A 22,802-nucleotide genomic window follows, 5' to 3' on the forward strand; every position below is an offset into this window, starting at 1 on the left:
TCCCTAAACAGGGCTGCCTTCAGATGTCTTCTAAAAGTCAGATAGTTATTTCCTTGACATCTGATGGGAGGGTGTTCCACAGGGTGGGTGCCACTACCAAGAAGGCCCTCTGCCTGGTTCCCTGGAACTGCCAGAAGACCATCGGAGCTGCACCTCAATGTCCTGGCTGAACGATGGAGGTGGAGATGCTTCTTCAGGTATATAGAACCAAGGCCGTTTAGGGCTTTAAAGGTCAGCACTGACACTTTGAATTGTGCTCAGAAATGTAGTGAGAGCCAGTATAGGTTTATCAGGATCGGTGTTATATGGTCTTGGAGGCCACTCCCAGTGATAGATGGATAAATTGTTCGATATCAGTTTGAAGTCCGTATTGTGATACTGGTTTCATAATTTTTGACCTGGCAATATACTGCGAATCGTGTGTCTGTGGCATGCAAAAATCACAATGTTTGAAAAACCATGCAGCCAGCCAGTGCCTTTCTTGATTCCTGCAGCCTCTGTTAACTCTGCCAGCTCAATATTCCCCTACCTCCTGCAGGGGACAACGAATCACCAGAGCAGGTGCCGGCAAAAATCCCGATGCAGGAAAAACCCTGACGCCAGCCAGTGCCTCTACATAGCTCCATCCTTAATTCAGACATCACAATACAGTAGACCTTTGGGCTATGTTACTCTCGAGTAACGTAAACTTTGGGTTGCGAAAGCGGCAAACCAGAAGTGGTATTTTTCCACGTTTCACTGCTTGCACATGCACAGAAGTGCTCTGTGTGCTGCGGCATGTGCAGAAGCGGCGCCTCTGGGTGCGGATTTTTCAGGGTGTGCACAGACACCTGGAACGAATTAAATTTGTCCCCAGAAGGTCCACTGTATATACATCACAGCATTGAAAAGCCCAGCCCTAATCTGTACACCTTTGGTTTCTTTTTCCGCCTTCTGGCGGCTCCCTCGCTGCGAGAAGCCAAGTTACAGGGAACCAGGCAGAGGGCCTTCTCGGTAGTGGCGCCTTCCCTGTGGAACGCCCTCCCATCAGATGTCAAAGAGAAAAACAACTACCAGACTTTTAGAAGACATCTGAAGGCAGCCCTGTTTAGGGAAGCTTTTAATGTTTAGTAGACTATTGTATTTTAATATTCTGTTGGAAGCCACCCAGTGTGGCTGGGGAAACCCAGCTAGATGGGCAGGGCATAAATTAATAATAATAATAATAATAATAATAATAATAATAATAATACTTCCTGTTCCTCACTGGCTTCAGCCTGCACCAGGCCTGACTTGGATATACTGTACCTCTGCAGAGGCAATTGTCACGCTGTGTTCAAAATCAGGTTTAGAAGAAGTCTTTTGAAAAATAAAGGCAGGATCTTCTGAGTATATAATATTTCAACATAGTGACTTATCTCTTGTCCCAATGATCTTGCATTAAACATCTTATTGATGGATCTCGCTTTTGCAACAATGAATTATCAGATTGCAAATGAACATTTCTGGGTAGGGAGGATGATACTTAGAATGTAGCAGTCCTGCAATAGTGGTATATTTGCCCTTGTTATGCCACTTTATTCTGCTACAGTTTGTTTTTCCTTCCATTTGTCCTCTTTTTAAGTATCTTGCAAGTTCTGCAGACAAGAAACCTTTTATGAAATGTGTTTGACAGCTGCAGGATTCAAATGCCAAGATCTGGTCCCCACACATTGTATCCTCCCTTTGACTTCTTGTCTAGTATTTTGGCTGAGTTTTGCTGCCTGCTGCAGCCTATGCTTCTGGGTACAATACAAAATCGGTTTGTTCAAGTTCGTCACTCTTGCTGACATTTATTTGGCAATTGTCAGCGTAAGAATTAGTCTCCTCCTGAGTATTTTAGCACAGACAAAATTGATGAATTTACGTTGTTTGATGGGCTGCAATAACTGTCCTTATTATGCAACTGCCTTCCCCGATTCCTTGTGTTCAGATTTGTTGCATTTGACTTACCGTATTTTTTGCTCTATAAGACTCACTTTTTCCCGTCTAAAAAGTAAGGGGAAATGTGTGTGCGTCTTATGGAGCGAATGCAGGCTGCGCAGCTATCCCAGAAGCCAGAACAGCAAGAGGGATTGCTGCTTTCACTGCACAGCGATCCCTCGTGCTGTTCTGGCTTCTGAGATTCAGAATATTTTTTTTCTTGTTTTCCTCTTCCGAAAACTAGGTGCGTCTTGTGGTCTGGTGCGTCTTATAGAGCGAAAAATACGGTAATCTACATGTTAGAACTACAAACTCTATTGAAGCGTTTCCACCATTAACAATATTATGAAAAGCTGACTCTTAAGATTGGTGCAAACAGTCCATATTTAGATATTTGTCATGTCCTGGGCGAATAATTGTATCTGTTTATAGTATATACTTCATGGGAATGGCACACATTTTTAAAATACAGCGTGCCCTTTATTGACCTCGTACAAATCAATATTTCATATTCAGAAGAATTTTCTTGCAAACAAAGGTTTCTCATTTTAATATGATTGCTGCTTACATGAGAGAACATGTTGCCCTCACTTCACATTGGACATTTTTGACTGCGTGCTTTTTGTAATAGACCCTTTGTGCCACTGCCTTTTCATCTGTGCTCATTCAGGCCAAAGTCGGCTTGAGGCTTCCTGGCTCAGTGTTGCATCTATTTTTATCTAAAGATTGGTTTTCTCGCTTCGGGGATTCACACATTGTAAACTAAGACACTGATTGCCTTGTCCTTGCCTGATGTGTTTCTTGTCTGGTGGATTACCACATGGAAAAGTAATGGCATCTTGCTCTGGAATACAAGCAACAAATACATCAGACGAGAGCCTGCTGTGTGATATGTGTTACTTAACACAGCTTCTTTTAGACAGTTCTTGGTATATTTTCTGGTTATACTTTAGCAAAACAGTACAGTGTGTGCGTGCAATATGTATGTATAATAACAATGCACAGAACTATCACAAACCAATGGCTTTTGTCAAAACAAAAAAAATTCCTTCCAGTAGCACCTTAAAGACCAACTAAGTCAGTTCTTGGTATGAGCTTTCGTGTGCATGCACACTTCTTCAGATACCTGAAGAAGAAGTGTATCTGAAGAAGTGTGCATGCACACGAAAGCTCATACCAAGAACTGACTTAGTTGGTCTTTAAGGTGCTACTGGAAGGAATTTTTTTTGTTTTGACTATGGCAGACCAACACGGCTACCTATCTGTAACTGGAACAATGGCTTTTGTGTGCATGTAGGTTGAATATACGAGTGCAGGCAGACTCTGCATGTGCAAGAGATCCCCTGTTTTCTTCTTGGAGATTGGTTCAAACTGCAGAGGAACAATAGCTAGCTATCGGGTTAACGTCAGTAATATTGCACAAGCTGAATGGAATCTTCAGTGGGACATTCCCTTCCTCCTCTCACCTTGACTCTAGATCCTATTCTGTTGTTCTGAGAACTTAGCAACACAGTTCCTTTCTCCATCTTATTCTACTAACTATATTTCTCCCCTAAAATCCATAAATAACATACTTTTTTGACCAATTTTTTTTTGTTTACTGCCATTTTCTTCCAGATTTACTTCTGTCTTAATGCACATGTTTGAACCAGTATTTCCAACAAACATGCTGCCCACATGAAAGTTTCTAAGAGTGTTTCAGTAAAAAAATTGTTCTAGACAGTACAAATCTTCATCATGGGATAACCAAGTCCTCAGCCAACTTAACTGTGCTGTCTCATAGTATATGCTTAGAATAGAGGTTGCCAAACTTCCCTTCTGTTCTGGGGCTTCCATGGTATTGACATCAATTTTGGGCTGTTTATGTGGGATATCATACCACATAAAGCTGTTCAGCATTTTCTGCCAACTTCTTAGTTCTTTTGAATCTACTGACAGAGGTAGTGCAATAAACAGAAGCAGGAATCTTGGCAGAATAACAATCCTAATTGAGTTTACCCGGGCTATACAGGATAAATTCAATTCCTCCCCCCAATCTTTTAAAGTCAGACTTTATGTGCTGAATCAGTTTCTTAAACTTCACATCTTCTATTAATCTCACTCTTAAATATTTTACTTTATTATATTCAACCTATGTGGTTGCATCATATAAATTTATATGATGCAACCTATGTGGTTGCATCATATAAATTAAGCTCCTTTCTCCTTTCTTCATGAACTATAATTCCCTCCCTCACTTCCTTGTATGGACAAGCCATAGTTTGCTGTTGCATCCAAACCAGAAAGCTATGGTTTCATCTTGCCCTCCAAACTAGGAATGAGAGTCATTGTTGAAGTGGGTTTCAAATTCTAGTTTAAATGACAAAACATGCCAATTCAGATTTCCCGTATTTTTCGGTCTACAAGACGCACCAGACCACAAGACTGTTTTTGGAGGAGGAAAACAAGAAAAAAAAATTCTGAATCTCAGAAGCCAGAACAGCACGAGGGATCGCTGTGCAGTGAAAGCAGCAATCCCTCTTGCTGTTCTGGCTTCTGGGATAGCTGCGCAGCCTGCATTCGCTCCATAAGACGCACACACATTTCCCCTTACTCTTTAGGAGGGAAAAAGTGAGTCTTATAGAGCAAAAAATACGGTACTTGCAAACCATAGTTGGTCCAAATAGGGAGTAGATTGGAGCATATGAGTGAAATGGGGAGGAAGCAGAATCTGAGCCCAAGCACTAAACCAAGGGTTGGCTATTAAACCAGAACAGCCCTTATTCTCAGTGTAGATTGCAGTAATCGCCCAAGGATTTGTATCCTAGCTATGATTTGCAAAGCAGAGTCATATGGATCATATATATGATTACAAAGTAGGAAGGAATGCAGATCTAAGATTACACTTCCTAAAAGTAATCTCTTGTTGTCAGTTCATTATCTAAGGGTTTTCACCGGTGAGGCAGTTGGGGTTGCGATTAATATTACAGCATGATTTGAATTAGCTTTCAGAATGAGATGCAGCCTAACACAATTGCTTTATGACTAGTCCATAGAAATAACTTTATATTGTTGTTCTTGTTGTTTATAGTCGTTTAGTCGTGTCGAACTCTTCGTAACCCCATAGACCAGAGCACGCCAGGCACTCCTGTCTTCCACTGCCTCCCACAGTATTAGATAGTTGCATGAGTGTTCTGGAGTATCAGAAATGAATATACTATATTCTTGCAGTCCTTCTACCTGTGTAATGTAGAATTTATTTCTAAAAACATGTATAAAGTTTCCTCTAAGTTAATACAGTCTAAGCATTTTTTTAAAAAAATCCATCCATGGAACATAAAATTGTGTATCAGCAAAGCAAACATTTAAAAGCCTACAATGCGTGATTGAAGCTACAGTTTTTAATTGCGTAGTGTTGATACTGGAGCTGGCATGGTGGTATTACTGAACATATTTGTAAAGTGGATGTGGACATGATTGAATTATATTAACTTTGTTTATCCGTCTGAAGCCAGGGCTGTTACAAATGAAAATCTGCTGCCACGTTATGGGATGGAAGATAATTATGAAAATGGAGTCTATATAGGAGAGATAAATTTTACAGTCCATATGCTAATTGCACTCTTGATTGAGAGAAGCTGGCAGCAGTTATAAAAATGCACCGATTCTATGTAGGAAGCATTCTGTAACCCCTGATGATATATATTTAAGCTATGGGGAGACAATTTATGTCTCAACAATACAGACATAACCTTGGGGGGTCTCTGGCTCCAGCTTTCTGTGCAAAGCCCTTCCACTGATACCATGGGTCACACAGGGTCAGATCCTCTGGTTGCTTTTTGGCAGCTAAGAAAGGCCTACTTGTTACCCCCTGTGTCTCACTCAGTTTACAGCCCCATGCAGTTATTTAACCTGGCACAGGATCCCTTGGCATTGCTGGCTTATATCCATTAGGGCACCTCCACCTGGGTATTGTAGTTGAGAGGTCACACAGTGCATGTGTCTGCAAAAGTATGTTAGGAAAAAATTGAGAAAGCTATAAACTAGATCAGGTTGCACTTTTGCTTCACAGCAGATGCATTGTTTCTTGAAGAAGAAGAAAACATGACAGGTATTTTATATTGAGATGGGAACACAACACAACCCTGTAAGCAAGAGCCCTTACTTCCCACGAATATTTGGAAACATTATAAAGAGGAAACTTGCTCACATTTAGGAAATGTGAATCTCTGAATATGTATTTCTACAGCTGTGTGTATATACACGCTTGATCATGTGTGGTTTTTCCCGATACTATAAGATGCTGAGCACCACAGCTCCTTTTGATTCTGAGAATTTTAGGTGTCTGTTCCCTCCTTAAAATAAGATTGATATAATGAAGACGAGTCCCTTGCTTGTGCAATCAGAGTCAGTACATAGGGCAGTTGGTGTGAAAGGAGTGCCACTGTAAAGCATGAATTTGTCTTCGTGGTAAAATTTGACTTGTCTTGCATCTGTTTTCAAAAGCATTCAAGTTTTTTTAATTACTTGTAAAAAGCTTTGTTCAGGGCATGATAAAAAAGGTTTTGAAAGGAATCAGAGTAGGAAGGGGACATCTTAGAGCCTTTAGCACAAAAAGTGAAAGTTTTTATCAGGCCACAGTGAATATAAATCTTTAGTATGACAGCTGTATTTTGTTCCTGCATGCATTTTCATTTTGTACTATGATGTTTCCTTTTTGAAATATCTACATCTTACGTAGCCCGCTTCTGCTGAATACCAAATGCACTTTGACATTTAGATGCAGTCTTTTAGTTCTGCCCTTTTCTTCCATAGCTGACAAGATGTGATGACAGATTGTTTTTTAATGGTTTGGAGAAGTTAACCCTTCCTCTGTTTTTTCTTTCTTTCTACTCTATCAATTTGCTAGTGGGATCCAATTAAGGATGGGAGAATATGTCAATCTCTGTTTCTCTTAGTTTCTCATTTTCCCCATCTTAAGTTCAGCTTGCAACATTTTTTGCATCAGTTTGCATTGAAAACAAGCAAATTCATTGCAAACAATTTTTATCAGCTATTGATTAAGTGGGTAAGGTTGCTAAGGGAATACACCTTTGCCCTGCTCTTAGATTTGGCTCTCCAGTTAATACAGTGTTCTAATCTAAATCTTATTATTTTTTATGTGAACTTTTCCATACAAGGGTCACATCCACACCATACTTTTAAAGCATTCTTATAGCACTTTCAAAGTCATGGCAAACTGTAGGAATTATTAAGGGTGCTCATATTTGTTACGTCTGCAAGGTCAGATTGTAAGTCTGCAAGGTCAGTATGCAGGATTCTTGCGGAAGCCTGACAGCTAACGAGGCATAAGAGAGCTTTAAATGTATGGTGTAGCTATGACAAAGAACAATTATATGTTGTTATTTGATTATTCATATTCAGTGGCGTAGCGTGGGGGGGTGCAGGGGGGGCTGGCCGCACCGGGTGCAACATCTGGGGGTTAGGGTTAGGGGGCGCAAATCCACGGGTTAGGGGGTGCAAATCCACGGGTTAGGGGGTGCAAATTACTTGCCTTGCCCCGGGTGCTGACAACCCACGCTACGCCACTGTTCATATTGACAGCTAATATCCCTTAGCTGAGTATTGCTTAGGACCACAATACTTCAAGGACCACCTTTTCCTATATGAACATACCCAGAACCTGAGAGCATCTTCTGAAGCCCTCCTTCGTGTGCCTCCTCCTCGAGAGATCTGGAGGATGGCAACACAAAAACATGCCTTCTCTGCAGTGGCTCCCCATTTGTGGAATGCTCTCCCCGGGGAAGTTCGCCTGGCGCCTTTATTATACACCTTTAGGCGCCAGGCAAAAACAATCCTTTTTAACCAGGCCTTTGGTTGATCTGATTGACCCTTTGGTTGATCTGATCCTATACCCTTTTAAAATGTGGCTCTTTGGGGGGGGCATGTTATTGGTGTTACGTACTGAAGTTCTCACCCTGGGCCAGCAGGGGGATACTGTAGATAGTTCAGGTCCACATATGCAAATAAGGGATCGAAAGTGACGTTCAGTGATTGGATAGTTACAGAAAGTTGTTACAATTATGTTGTACTGGAGCTCTATATAAGCAGGCTGGCTGAACCCTTCAGTTCAGTTCTGACCTGTGAATAAACAAGAGCTGTTCGGAGAATTGCTGTGTCGTCTGATATGTTCACCCACAACCTAACAATTGGGTTGTTGTTTTTATTCTGATTTTATATGTTGTGATCTTTTCTGTGAACCACCCTGAGACCTCCGGCATATAAATTCCATAAATAAAAATAATAATAACTGGCTCCACTGTGCTCAGGCGCTTCCTAATTCTGCCCTAGGGCGAGGATGAACTTAGGTGTATTCAGTAAGAGGCTGGAGAGGAGGTTCACATAACAGAAGCTCTGCTTCACTGAAGAATAAGGAACATTAGCAGTGATTTGTTTACAATGCATATTGCAAATTCCTATAATCAGAATTAATATAGAGAAAAAAGCACTTCTTTATAGTTGTGGGACAAGGGATCCTGAAGGAGTAGAAGGTTAGAAATCTTAGTATATTGTAGTTGGTATATTTGTTATTTAAAAACAAAGGGGTTTGTCCATACACCTGCTTGTCCTGCTGCTTTCCCCCAAGAAAAAAAAATCAGTCAGTTTTTCTGCAGATTGATGTTCCATTTCAGCAGAAAACAGCAAGTTTTCCGAGAGAAAAACCTCTTGAACCCTTGCTCAGAAACCATGAGACAAGCAAAAATCCTCTTGGACCTGTTCTTTCTGGCACAGAACAAGCAGAAATGTGAATGAGCCCAAAGTTTTTTTGGTTTGTGTTTTTTTTGTTTTGTTTTGTTTTGTTTTAAGGCTGAAATGGGAGAAGATGCTGTAAAACATCTCCAAGGCCTGATGAGGAATTTTAATTTGTTGTTCCCTTTTCTGTAACATACTGAATCTAATGGAGTAATCTCGGAAGTCCACCACAGTGTGCTTTGTTTCCGCATACCTGAAACACACTCCCTTTAGAAAGAAACACATTTCCTCTATCCATTTCCAATAATTTACATCATCTGTGGTTTTCTGGAATGTCCCGTCTCTCTGTGTATTGTGACACATAAAATTGCCTACCTTACGAATGTATGTGCCTGGCAGCGAGCATACAGTGTAAAATAATTCCTGCTAAACGTTATATGTAGAATAATGTGTGTCAGCATCAGTGGCTTCTCACATATTGTTTATTCCTCCACAAGCCAGCACCATTCTCGGTCAGCTGTCATTTTGTGACAACAAAACAGCAGCAGTACCATTTCTCCAGATTTGACATTTATATCTCCTGGAGCAACAAAACACAAAGTCTTTCTGGACATTTTAGAATTTTTTTTGTCTTAAAGGAAAAACATAACCTTGCATTTGCTTAAATAATTTGTAGGATTAGATATAGGGATTATTCCAATCACTTTTTCCTTGTCCTCCTTTTATGGTGACTCAAACAAAGCTCACTATAGTTATCCACACTACACAGTATACCATCTTGCTTCAATTAAATGTATGCCTGATTAGACTTCATTGTGGTGAGTTTTTCTTCACATTTTGAATAGAGAATGCGGGCCCAAAAGCAAAGCACTTTATTTTAACAAGCAAATTATTTTCGTAGTCCTGTGTCACAAGTATTAATAGCATTTACGCCATTCCTTGTAAAGAAACAACTAAAAAATGTGTAAAAAAGAAATAAATAAAGAAAGGAAGTAAATATAGATTCAGATGTTTGAAACTAAGAAATCATTGCAGGTCCGGGAGGTCAGGAATCTGCAATAAATACAGGAAATAGTTTGGGATTGAAATGGCCACAACTTTATTGATTAGAAATGTCAGTAGGTTTTGGCATGGGCACTGAATATCCTGAATCAACAAGCCCAATTGCTGGCTGACTAAGTCTATCTTGACTAAGAAATCATTATTTGAACCGTGAGTTATATGCATTTATATAAACTTCATAACACAGTGGGACTTACTTTTGAGTAAGCACACATAGTATTGCATAGTTAGTAACTAAATAACAACAACCTATGAATAAACAATATGTATAATATGATACTAAGGCTTTACACTATCAGGCTTTCAGGGTTTTAAAAAGGAGTGTATTGGCAGCTCGTGTGTATTTGGTCCCACTTAGACCCGTTCTATGTATGTCTAGCTCTACTGGGTTCAGGAGGATTGCATTGCTTTGTACAATATGCTAAGTATAGGATTTGCAGCATTAGCCTATTTTTGAGCAATTATACTTGTGTCAGAAACCAAATAGGGACGCAGGTGGCGCTGTGGGTAAAAGCCTCAGCGCCTAGGGCTTGCCGATCGAAAGGTCGGCGGTTCGAATCCCTGCGGCGGGGTGCGCTCCCGTCGTTCGGTCCCAGCGCCTGCCAACCTAGCAGTTCGAAAGCACCCCTGGGTGCAAGTAGATAAATAGGGACCGCTTACTAGCGGGAAGGTAAACGGCGTTTCCGTGTGCGGCTCTGGCTCTGGCCAGAGCAGTGATGTCACGCTGGCCACGTGACCCGGAAGTGTCTCCGGACAGCGCTGGCCCCCAGCCTCTTGAGTGAGATGGGCGCACCAACCCCAGAGTCTGGCAAGACTGGCCCGTATGGGCAGGGGTACCTTTACCGTTACCAGAAACCAAATAGTTGATTTATGTGAACACAATAGTATTACAAACTATTGCAATGAGTGAATAAACCACCCTTCCATCTTTAAGTGTAACCTGTTGCAATTGAGTCTAGATGTTGTGGTAGAGAATGTTCTCCATTGCACCCGAGGAGGTGTTTTTCTAGGAAGCAAAAGAAATAATACATTTTTCCAGGAATTTATGAATCACATATAAGTGATTGGGGAAGGAAAATTCTTCAGCTGGATGGAGAACTATTCTGTTGTCAAAAAGCTGGCTGAGTGATTTGAGATTAACTTTAGCAATTGCCAGAATTATTCATCATAGAGTAGTATTATGCGTACTGAAATAATTTATGAGGTGCCTGCTTTCATTCAAGTGAGGAAAATAAAATATTTACAGTGTTTGAAAGACTCACTATACAATAGTGTGGGCAAGGTTAAAGCAGTTTTCAGTAACACAGTAATTGTTATAATTTCTAACACATTTCTCTTGTAGCTACTAACTGTTGCCTCAAGATGCAAACAGGACTTTTAAGTAGAAAACAAAGACCCACTTTATGCCCTGTTTCTGTTTTGAGGTATGGGCGCAATGTTGCAGGCTAAAGAAATTTGGAATATTCCAGGACCTAGGCGGTCCTCAGCCAGTGATGTCCCAACTCTGCCTTCTGCTCTGACCTGCTAATTTCTTCCTTGTTCATCCTCACATGCTCCCTGTGCAGTGGTACTTTTGCTTGTCCCCTCCCTACTTCCCACTCATACCCTTTCCCTTTTTTACCCACCCCACTCCCTGTGACAAATCCACTTTTCTGTGCTCTTAGCTGTATTCTTCTATCCTTTTGATACTGCCTCCAAAGTTTAAAGCAGGGGTCATCAGAGCCACCAGACCTCTCCATTTGGGTGGCCGCCAGATGATTTTGCCCATGGCATGCCCACCCGCCTTATGCCTGGTACCATGTTGTATCTGGGCCAAAAGGGATGTTGCAAGCTCTGCCAGTCAGCTGATCAGTGCCTGCAAAGCCCTTTGCAAGGTGCTTTGAAGCCCCAACTGTCAGCTGATTGGCTGGGTTTCAAAGCACAGCTCAGGGTTATCTGCAAGCACTGACGGTCAGCTAGGATCATTTTTTAAATAGGTCTTCTTTCCCCTTTTCGCAGAAAGCTAGAGGCAGCACTTTGAACACAAACTACTTACCCTTCATGGGGAAGATGTGATGCTTTTAGGAGCATTTGCCCCTCTGCAGAGATGTCAAGGGGGTTCTCTGGTGAGCTCCCGTTGTTCTGTCCCAGCTTCTGCCATCCTAGCAGTTTGAAAGCACACTAGTGCAAGTAGATAAATAGGTACTGCTGTGGTGGGAAGGTAAGCGGCGTTTCTGTGCACTCTGGCTTCCGTCACAGTGTCGCGTTGCACCAGAAGCAGCTTAGTCATGCTGGCCACATGACCCAGAAGGTTGTCTGTGGACAAACGTTGGCTCCCTCAGCCTGAAAGCGAGATGAGTGCTGCAACCCCATAGTCACCTTTGACTGGACTTAACTGTCCAGGGGTTCTTTACATTTTACCTTTACCTTTCAGAAAGCTTCTTGGAAGGTGCATTCCTGGTGTTAATCTGTTGATTAGTGCTGGAAGTGCTGTAACCAGCAGCCTCCTTTGAGCTTTCGCAGGCGGGTGGTCCTGTGCACCTGTCAAAGTTGGCCTGTGAGGGCTGGTGGAGATAAGGATCTGGCCTGCTGACTGGATCCAATTTCCTATGCCTGGTTTAAAGCATTTTCACATCCCTAAAAGTCTTACTTTCACAATTTCTAACGCAGTAGCCTGTTCTAGGGCAGCCAATTATGCACTTCTACAAACAGCACACAGAATTGCTTAAAATTTACATATGCTAGGTTATGTGGCAATGATATATGAATTAGATGGAAATTAGAAAATATCTGAGCTGATGAACTCCACATCCAAGATTTTCAGGAACTGCCATCCCTACTTCAAAATTGGCAATTGTTTTTAGAAACAAAGAATGCTTATTTTCCTAGTAATTGGGCCATGGGAAGTGTTGTTTTCTTCTTAATCCCAGCAGGCTGTCTATGAAAATGACTTTGGAGGTCTTGAGCAAAGAACATGAATGGAATTATTTAACATTTCTGATACTAGAAAAATCTCAAGAGGGTCCAGCAGTCATTTACGTTAGCTTGTCACACCTTATGAGAAGGCTTGCCTATTTGCAAGTTGTAGAAACAGTAGGCAGCCCCTCTCCCTTCCCCAAATAGAATAATTTGCTCTCTGTGATCGGTAGGTATGCTATACTGATACTTTAAGACATGTTCCTTTTAGCAGAAAAACTAACATGGTAGTCAGGTTAACATTCCTAGTACTAAAATGCAGCCTTGTGTGTGAAGGGCACATATTAATAGCTGCAACCGTGTGGAGGAAGGAGTATTTAACATTTCCTCACTGGCAGTTCCCACCCCCATCAAACTTGCTCTCATCCAAGCTGTTTTCCTCACCTCTGAAGGGAGAAAATGTAACACATGTGAGAGTAAAGTCTTTTTGGCACACACAGTTCAGCTGTTCCATATGAACATCCATTTTTAACAACCCCAAACTAAATCAGACATTGGAGATCTGTGAGTGGCCCTCTGGTTTCTTCATTCTTCCTTAAAAGAATGAAAATAAAAGATACAGAGGTGAAGGGTGATACCGTTCAAGACCATAGCACAGGAGGAGAGGGTATTCCAAGCCATTTTCTTAATGTAAATCCTCACCCCTCTTCCCATTATTGTTTGGAAACATTTATAGATAAGCCAACTCCTTAATTATGTGAGAACTGGAAGTAGTCTACTCAGACTCCCTCCTAAAACCCACCAATGAAGGAGGCAGGAGAGCCAGAATGAGGCACTGTGACTTGCACCCCAAAACTCCCATGCATCCCTTGTCTTTCTGCAAACTTCAGTGGTTAGTGTTACAGCCAACCAATATGTGTTGCCAAACATCAGCTGTTAGGAGGAAACACCTTTGCCTGTGTTTGTTTGCTACAAGGGTCTTCTCCCTTTCAATACAACTGCACTGCTCCAGCATCTTTTGTGTGCTCACCATTTGTGAATTAAATGGAAGAAAAATGTTTTATGGAGGGAGGAAGCAGGGCAGTAAATTATACTGACCATTTAAAGTTAAGACTTCTAGTATGATGATGAGGAGAGGAGAAATATCCCTGCCTTTCAAAGACTTTTCTCTCCTTACTTGAGTGGAGAGGGTTCTGCTGATATAGTGCTGGCTCTGGTTGAGTTTACCAGGATGCAGTCCCTGAGTGCATGCGATCCATTGTAGATGGGCCTTGAGGGCAAAAGATTGCCCACTCCTGATTTAAACTAAGAAGAGATTTTTTTAAAAGGGCTTGTGCACAAAAAAATTAGTCTCCATGTGTACAATTTTGGAATTCCAGATATTTCATATGCTGGACAGAAATGTCACTTTTTAAAGATTCCAGACATCTTTCCATTAAGGTACATCAGTTAGATATAACATCAGTGTATGATACTGGCAATCAGTTAAGAGGTACTTCATAAAGCATGGCATTTATCACAGTGTCACAAGTCGAATTGCTTGTTCATTTTTCTCTATCCGCTTTTCATGTAGAATTAATTTCAGAGCATGATCAAAGCTTTACTCTTCATTAGATACTGCATTAGCTAATTTGACTTTTGGCAACCCACATCCTTGTTCCTATTAAACACCATCCATAAATTGAGATAAGGATTCTGCCAAAACGTTTAAGGATTGCATGATGGAAATATACTATTGGGTGCATTATGCAACTGCATTCTAGTCTGCTGGGTTGGTAAATTTGAAGTTAAGAAATGCTATCTTATATACTTGAAAATAAAAGACGGCATTTTAAAGCATCTGAATATTGACAGAAATACGAGAAAAGAGAGCCTTAAGGTCCATTGATCAAGGATCAATGAATGAGCTGTAATTTATTATGGCTGATTAGGGGTTTGTTCGTTTGTTGTATTTACATTTCTAATGCTTGCCGGATACCAATTCATGTAGCTGCTTATTGAGAGTTCGCCAGGTATTTTCACAGTTGTAAGGGATGCGGGGGGCGCTGTGGTCTAAACCACAGAGCCTAGAGCTTGCCGATCAGAAGGTCGGCGGTTCAAATCCCCACAACAGGGTGAACTCCTGTTCTTCGGTCCCTGCTCCTGCCAACCTAGCAGTTAGAAAGCACGTCAAAGTGTAAGTAGATAAATAGATACCGCTCCAGCAGGAAGGTAAACGGCGTTTCCGTGCACTGCTCTGGTTCACCAGAAGCAGCTTAGTCATGCTGGCCACATGACCCGGAAGCTGTCTGCGGACAAACACTGGCTCCCTCGGCCAGTAAAGTGAGATGAGCACCACAACCCCAGAGTCATCTGCAACTAGACTTAATAGATTTTCAGGAGATTGCATTGTTTCCAAAATAGTACCATGCTTTTGCTACAGTTGTGCGCAAACACAGGACGCTCAAAGCATTGAATATGTTTGCACATCAGCCTACTGGATTAGTTTCTATGTCAGCAGGAACTTTGAATCCAAAGGACCATGTTTAAAGTTCTGTTTGAGCTCAGAGGCTTTTTCCTGGCTGTCTCTCATGCCCCCCTGAAGGCTGGGTATACTCTAGAATAGTTTTGGGGCTGCAACCAGTGGTGAAAATAATGAAAACGGATCTCCCCCACATAGAGTGTCAAAAGGGCATGTTGGATCCATAACATAGATACCGGGTGAACTATTTTGTTCTTCACATTTGAAGAGATAAAATAACATGTTAAAATTGTTTCAGTAAATATGGTAATCATCCATGATAAAGTTATGAAAGTTTTAAGCAACACCCACTCCTCTTATCAGTCTGGTATCCTGGGCATGACTGATAATTAGAATTAACATAGAAATCGGTCCAGATGCTAAGATGTGTTGGAATTGAGTAAGACTGTAGTCGGTAGTCTGCTGTGAATTACAAGAACATTTTCTGTGGTTTGGTTGGTCTCTTAGTTGGCAACACGAAAGTGATCTTGAGCTTTAATAGCGTATATCCGTGTTGTTTCTCATTCTAAGCCCTTGCTGAGCAGCACTATTCTAAATTGCAAGACTTAAAGTCATTCTGCTTTTCAAACACATGTTCTACATGATGATTACAGGGTGTATGTCTTGGTATGAGGAAAACAGGATAGAATTAACATGGCTCCCTGGTGTCAACACTAAAATATCCTCCTATTTTGCCATCTGCCAAATGGGTAAGAAGCAAAATGTCAGTGTCTCTTTCACCCTTGATAATTGCAGCACTATCAAACTCTTTGTGGACTTCTGCCAAGTGCTCAGAGAGCCAGTGGAGCTGGCCAGTTCTGCAAAAAATTACCGCCATAAGCAACAGGAGCAGCTATGTTTCCACATCAGTGTGTCCCTCAACTTTGTCTCTGCTAAAAAATTAGATATGAATTCTTGGAATTTTGAGCAGCTAATCTGATTTCTACAGTGACAGCCAGCCACTATTGCATAGATAAAATAAGATCAATCCAATTATCAAGAGAAGTTAGGAAGGAGTGTGTTCAGGAAGGAAATCTAATTGAAACTTTGTTATAAACCGTTGGTGGTTGATGAATTAGTAACAATCTAACTTATTTATGATTTTATTTTGAAAACTTGTACCAAAACATCAAAACAACAATGAACTATAACACACCCCATTAACATTGCTAGTATTAACATCGAAGTCAAGCCTCCATAACAGAATCCTAAGCAGCCATCCAAACTAAGGGCTCGTCCCACACTTTCGCTTGTCCCACCGCTTTCCCCCAGGAAAACCCACTGCATCAGAACAAACATCAATCAGTTTTTCAGCAGACTAATGTTTGTTCCGATTCAGTGGTAAACAGTGGGATTTTCGGGGGGAAGTGGTGGGACAAACAAAGAAACAAAACCCCTCTTGGACCTGTGCCTTGAAATCATGGGACAAGCAGAAAACTTCTTGGACCTCGGCTTTCTAGGTATGGGACAAGCAAAAGTGCAGATGAGCCCTAAGAAATGAAAGATAAACCAGCAAAAACAAAACAATCAGCTAAAACAACCTTTTAAAACAGCCACGTTTTTACTAGCCACTTAAAACAATATAGACATGGGGCCTGGCATACCTTGCTTGGCTCGACATAATCCCTGTTATGAGGTCAAGATTCTGGCTTATAGAACCTATATGCAGAGTTAATAGGGCACTCATTTATATATTGTATATTTACAAACAATAAAATAAGGATCAGGAGGGGGACAAATTGAAATTGCAGAGTTATGAGAAATTGAAAGATAAAGTGCGAGATTGGCTTCATTATTATCAAATTATGGAGGTGTTTAAGTCCGATAGGAAAAATGGTTTTCAGGTGGAGAAATCGAAATTGGAGACAGAACTGTTAGAACCCCAAACTAAGAACTTGTCAAAAATGTACAACTTGCTGTTGGAATGGAATACACAGGATGAAACAGTTAAATCAGCTATGATCAAGTGGGCACAAGATATTGGTCATAACATTATGTTTGAAGACTGGGAACGGTTATGGACCACCGGTATAAAATTTACGGCATGTAATGCCTTAAAAGAAAATATTATGAAAATGATTTATAGGTGGTACATGACCCCAGTCAAGCTTGCAAAAATTTACCACTTGTCTGACAATAAATGTTGGAAATGTAAAGAGACTGAAGGTACATTCTTTCACCTTTGGTGGACGTGCCCAAGGATTAAGGCTTTCTGGGAGAAGATTTATAACGAAATGAAAAAGGTATTTAAATATACCTTCTTAAAGAAACCAGAGGCCTTTCTCCTGGGTATGGTCGGCCAATTGGTGTCAAAGAAGGACAGGACTTTTTTATGTATACTACAACAGCAGCAAGGATACTTATTGCAAAGTATTGGAAGACAGAAGAACTACCCACCGTGGAAGAATGGCAGATGAAAGTTATAGACTATATGGGACTGGCAGAGATGACTAGCAGAATCCGAGACCAAGGGAAAGAGACTGCGGAAGAAGATTGGAAGAAATTTAAAGATTATCTTAAGAAATACTGTAAAATTGTTGAATGTTAAGATGATGTTGATTCTGAAATTAAGGGGTTGCTAGCTGCAATTATTATGTAATATGGAAAGGAACTTTAAAAAACTTAATCAAAATTAAGGGAAGGATTTGTTGAAGACAATTAATTAGAAAATGGAATGCAGTAAGGAGAGGTATGAGGAGGTCGGGAAAGTTATTTTCACGAATATAGGGGAATGAAGTTATACATGTGATTTTTGTGTGTTTTCTAGATTATTTTCTTTTTTATATGTATTTTTGATTTTGCTTTTTGTGTCTTTTTTGTGTGATTTTTGTGTTTTATAAAACTTCTGAAAATGCTAATAAATATCTTTTTAAAAAAAGAGAGGAAAACTGCTGGGAACCATGCTTCCCAGGCACAGAACAAAAAAAACCAAAAAAACAAAAAATTAGGCATGGCGCCACATAGAACACGTCATGATTTTTATTTTATTTTACTTAATAGCAGGTGCCAGAGAGGGGAGGCTTTTTCTCAGAACTGCAGCACAAAAGGAGGAGGGAAGGTTTAACTTTTCCCTTCCCAGCCATGATCCCGACTGAAGTGCCTCTCACACACTGCTGTTAGCCCTAGTTTCTGCTTTTCCCTCGGCACCCGTAAAGAAACGACAAAGTCCCCAAAGCAGCGTGTGTGTGAATTTCACTTTGTGATTTGAAGCAGTCAGTCAAACCTTTAGCCACAGTCTTCTGGTTTCTCGTAAAATGCAAATAGGAATACAGTGGAACCTTGGTTCTCGAACATAATTTGTTCTGGAAGTCTGTTCCGACTTCTGAAACGTTCGAAAACCAAGGAATGGCTTCTGCTGGCACAGGCGCCCTGGAAACAATAGCTGACAGCTGCATCAGATGCTCGGGTTCCGAAAAACATTTGAAAACCGGAACACTTATTTCCGTGTTTTTGACGTTCAGGAGCCGAAATGTTTGAGTACCATGGCGTTTGAGAACCAAGGGTCCACTGTACAATTTCTAGTCTTTGTTTACATACATCATACTTGCCAATCTTTTAAAATACACTTGCAGCATATCTCTCTGTTCTTTGTCCGTTTGCCTAATCTCTGGTTTTCTAATCTACTTGAGGTACAGCACTACTTGTTACTGCAGAATAGACTGTTTTTGGTTTGAGGACCACAACCTAAAATACAGCTTCATGGATGGATGGAGGGCACCTAACGGATCAAGTGACATTTAAGGATTTACTTTCTCCTTGCTAATATCTGTGAAAGTTGACATGGTAGATATATAGTCTTATCCTGTCAATGTATATGTAGATTTTTCTCCACTTACTATCACTTACTCCCTAGAACAGTCACCCCCAAACTTGGCCCTCCAGCTGTTTTGGGACTACAACTCCCATCATCTCTAGCTAACAGGACCAGTGGTCAGGGATGATGGGAATTGTAGCCCCCAAACAGCTGGGGGGCTGAGTTTGGGTATGCATGCCCAAGAATAATACAGAAAAATTGCTATTCACTTGTGTTGCTGATAATGTTCATGTTATACTTATCCCTTGTGCGTTTTTAATCATTGATGATAATTTCTGCACACAAATACATGCACTCATAACTGAATGGTATTCTGTTTATCTCTTCTCTCCCCGTTCCCCCAACCAGCATTTAGCGCTAGCTGTGAAATTTCTTATGGCATATGCGATTGCTGATAAACCACGAGACATCCAGATAAAATTGGCAAGGCTGGAATTTGAATCTCTGGAGGCACTCAAGCAGCAGGTAAGAACTAAGAATATTGTAGGAATATTGCAGGTGAGAGAAAGATGGAAACTGTCACTACTGTCCTTTGTTCCTACTGAGTTTTGTTACATACCCTTAAAGCATTCAGTCCCTTAAAATAATTCATAATGCATTATTGCTACCAACATTCAGTTTTTAATGGTGTAAATGATGGCTTGCCTGTATGGATACATGCCAGTACATACAAGACCATTTCTTCTCTTGGCGTTTAATGTCTACTTACAATGTCAAAATAAAGGGGTATTTCTAGTGCCAATGCACATTCATTGAGTTCTGCACTTGAGGCCACATTATTTGTCATAAACTCTTGTCTTTTCAAACTTGCCTAGGAGGCACATCAACTTTCTCAGCTTCTCCTGCTAAATTGCTCTTGTTATAGGTCCATCTCCCCAGCCTTCCCCAGCTGTAACTGTACTGCTAAGCCAAAGCAATTTGTTGTTAATTTGGATTAAAGCAGCCCAAAATAATTTGAATAACTCAACAGTAACAAAAACAGTTACATCTCCATAATATTAAAATCTCACATAGTAGAATACCCACACCTCTCTTGTTCTGCCATCTCTGTACTACCACAGACCAGAGACCAGAAACCCAACTAAACAGGAAAACGTAAGCTGGCTTCCAGGGAGTATACTATAAATGTAGAGCAAATGCTGAGGCTGCTTCTTGCAGGCAATTTTTCTTGTTGCTGCTGATCTACTTAAGTTATTTTTAAAAACAACAGCTTTGTGCTTCTCTCATTCCTTAGGGCTTCTCTTCCCTTTCCTGGGATTGAAGAATTTAATAGTCTCAGAGTTAAGAAATATCTACCTGAACATTATCTACAGGTCCAATTAGCATGTATAAGACATTAGCTATTGTTTTATCCAGGCTGATGTATTCAGCCTTTGAAGAATTACCCAATTATTGGCAGCTTCTGCTGAAAAAGCTATCCAAATTGATGGTATTATATATACATGCAAATGCTAATAACTGACTTATGAAAAGTGAGCATGGAAATTTGAGGCCATTCCACAGGGAAGCAGCCTCATCAGTTTTCAGATGAGATTCAGATACATCCTAATTCCAGTGGCTTGGAAAAAAGGGAGATCCTGAGAAGGTTTTGCATATTCTTTAACTAGATGTGCCTTATATCTGAATGCTGTGTCAGAAGTTCCATTTGAGACATTTCTCTTCCAATTCTTGGTGTGTGTTCCCATCCAGGTCAGGGCTCTCTTCCGCAGTAACTGCATATCAGGCTAAAGATTGAATCTAAGGTGTTACTGCTTAATTTTGCCTACCTCAGATGCATTTATTGAGAAGAAACCATGGCTAGACAGCAGCTTTGCATAATATTACAAGAGCAGGATTGTAAACCTACTGGAGCTATTCCTTTTCACTGCATTAAAAGAGGGGAAAGTAGGTCACCCATTGAAACCTTAAACACACAAGTTATTCTAGTCACCTTTGGGTTAGAGAGTATAAAACATAATGCCAACTTCAATTTACTGAATCTTTCAGTCCGTAACTATTTGATTCCAGTTAAGGATATTTTCCTCAATTTTTGAAGTGTATCCCCATCATATTTGTCTAAGCCCCAAGAATTCAGACATGGCTTAGAAATTATTTGGTGAGCTGAGCCTCCTGAATATTAATGAAAGCTAAGCTGGCACTCTGCTGATTTGGTAGGCAGCCCTGTGGCAGACTCGCCTAACATGGCACTGGTTTCATTCTCCCTTTCTCCACCTTAGTACACCTGTAGTCAGAGATGAAGCCCATACTAGAATATTTATAATTAGCCATTGCTTTTATTTTGATTTTGATTTTTTACTTTTGCAGATGTCTCTTGATTGTGTTCTGTACTGTGGGCTTACCCACCCTTCCTCTTGTTCCACTGCTTTCCCCACCGGGGAAATCGCTCTTTAGCGCCCAGTCGGAGCAAACAGCAACCAGATTTTCTGTGAATTGTCATTTGTTCTGATTGAGGGCTTCCCCACACTTACCTTTTGCCCCGCTCTTTCTAGGCACAGGCCTCAACTTCAAAGCTCTGTGTCAAGAGCCTGGGGTTTTCTTGGCCCAGAACTTTTCCCGTGGAAACCAGAACTTTAGCACTCAATTGGAGCAGATGTCAATATGCTATTGGCTCCAACTGAGCTTTAAAGAGTGAATTTTTTCGGGGAAATCTCCAGAGCAAAAAAAAAAGTATATGTGTTTGGAGTTTTAAAGTGCAGACTGTGCCTAGAAAGAGCAGATAAAATGTAAGTGTGGATAAGCCCTTAAAGCTAAAGAGCAGGTTTTCCCTGGGAAAGGAACAGGGCAAGTGGAAAACGCCCCAGTCCCATCTCTCTAGTGTAGGTCAATCAGAAAACTATTTGGACCAGTTCTTCATAAACACGGGACAAGAAGAAATGTGGACAAGCCCAGCCTTTAAGCATTTGAGTTTTTAGTTAATGTAGTGAAGTAAAATGATTATATGAGCTGTCACTCATTGCTCCGTTTCTCACGATGTGGACAAATTGCATTGGTGCATGCTAAAGTGATTGAATGACTTGAGCACTTAAACATTGTTTTTAAAGAACCTTCTCACAAAATTATAACAGAATAATCTCCATCATCTTTTACAAAGCTGTCTGCAAAAAGTATACTGTCATCTGCGATGGGCTTATATAGAAATTGGGAATGTTTTTAATTGTATATATTTCTAAGTATGCAGTGCAAAGTTGGCAGCACTAGTTCATCCATAAGACACTTGGATTAAATTTGGCAGTGCTGATTTTAAAAGAGATTGAGAAGATGATGTCAAAATGTTTTATCCGGGGTAGATGGGCCTGTTGTTTACATGCCAGCATTTCCAGGAGAACACTGTACATATTGAAATGGGTGGGTGTTTCTCAAGGCATGAGAATACTATTCTCCCTTTTGATTTTCATGGCATATATCATATTCAGTGCCAATGTACAAGCGCAGACATGTCCAGCATCTAATATATAAAATGCTTATCAGATCTAGGTGAGAAGACAAATCCTTGTTTTCTGCTTTAGCTTGTTTGTTGTCTAAAGTGGGTCTGCTTGTGTGTAACTTGCAGTAATCCTGTCCTTGCATCACATAGTGTTTGGAATGTATGTAGTATTGCGGACGCAGTTAAGAGAAGAAAAAACATATTTCAACCCACCATTAAGACGTAGGCTGCAGTTCAGTTGAAAGTGAGCTCAATCCTATTGAAATGAGTATTAAACACATTTCACTCTAGTTCAGCTTGTTCCCACAGTTTTGAAGAAATGCAAAGTGCTGATATGGGGTATCAGTTTCTTATAAATTATTTTTCCCTGTTACGATTTAAAAACAAATAGCTGGCAAGTAGTATTGCACCAGAGGCAGATTTTGGGCAGTGCG

The 22,802-nt window shown here is 40.6% G+C and overlaps 1 protein-coding gene across 5 annotated transcripts in view; it reads left to right on the forward strand.

Annotated features, from left to right (window-relative positions):
* Nucleotides 1-22,802, forward strand: part of ANO10 (anoctamin 10) — a 106,493-nt gene that overhangs the window by 42,695 nt on the left and 40,996 nt on the right. For all 5 annotated transcript variants that reach the window (XR_014556819.1, XR_014556820.1, XR_014556821.1 and 2 more), the window contains one exon: nt 19,293-19,409. Coding sequence is in view for 2 of the 5 variants with exons in the window: in XM_083705823.1 (XP_083561949.1) it covers nt 19,293-19,409 (117 nt within the window). In the remaining 3 variants the exon portion in view is untranslated. The remainder of the gene's footprint in view (nt 1-19,292; nt 19,410-22,802) is intronic.

The sequence above is a fragment of the Podarcis gaigeae genome (assembly GCF_964106915.1).
Source record: "Podarcis gaigeae genome assembly, chromosome: 12".
NCBI classification, from domain to species: Eukaryota; Metazoa; Chordata; class Lepidosauria; order Squamata; family Lacertidae; genus Podarcis; species Podarcis gaigeae.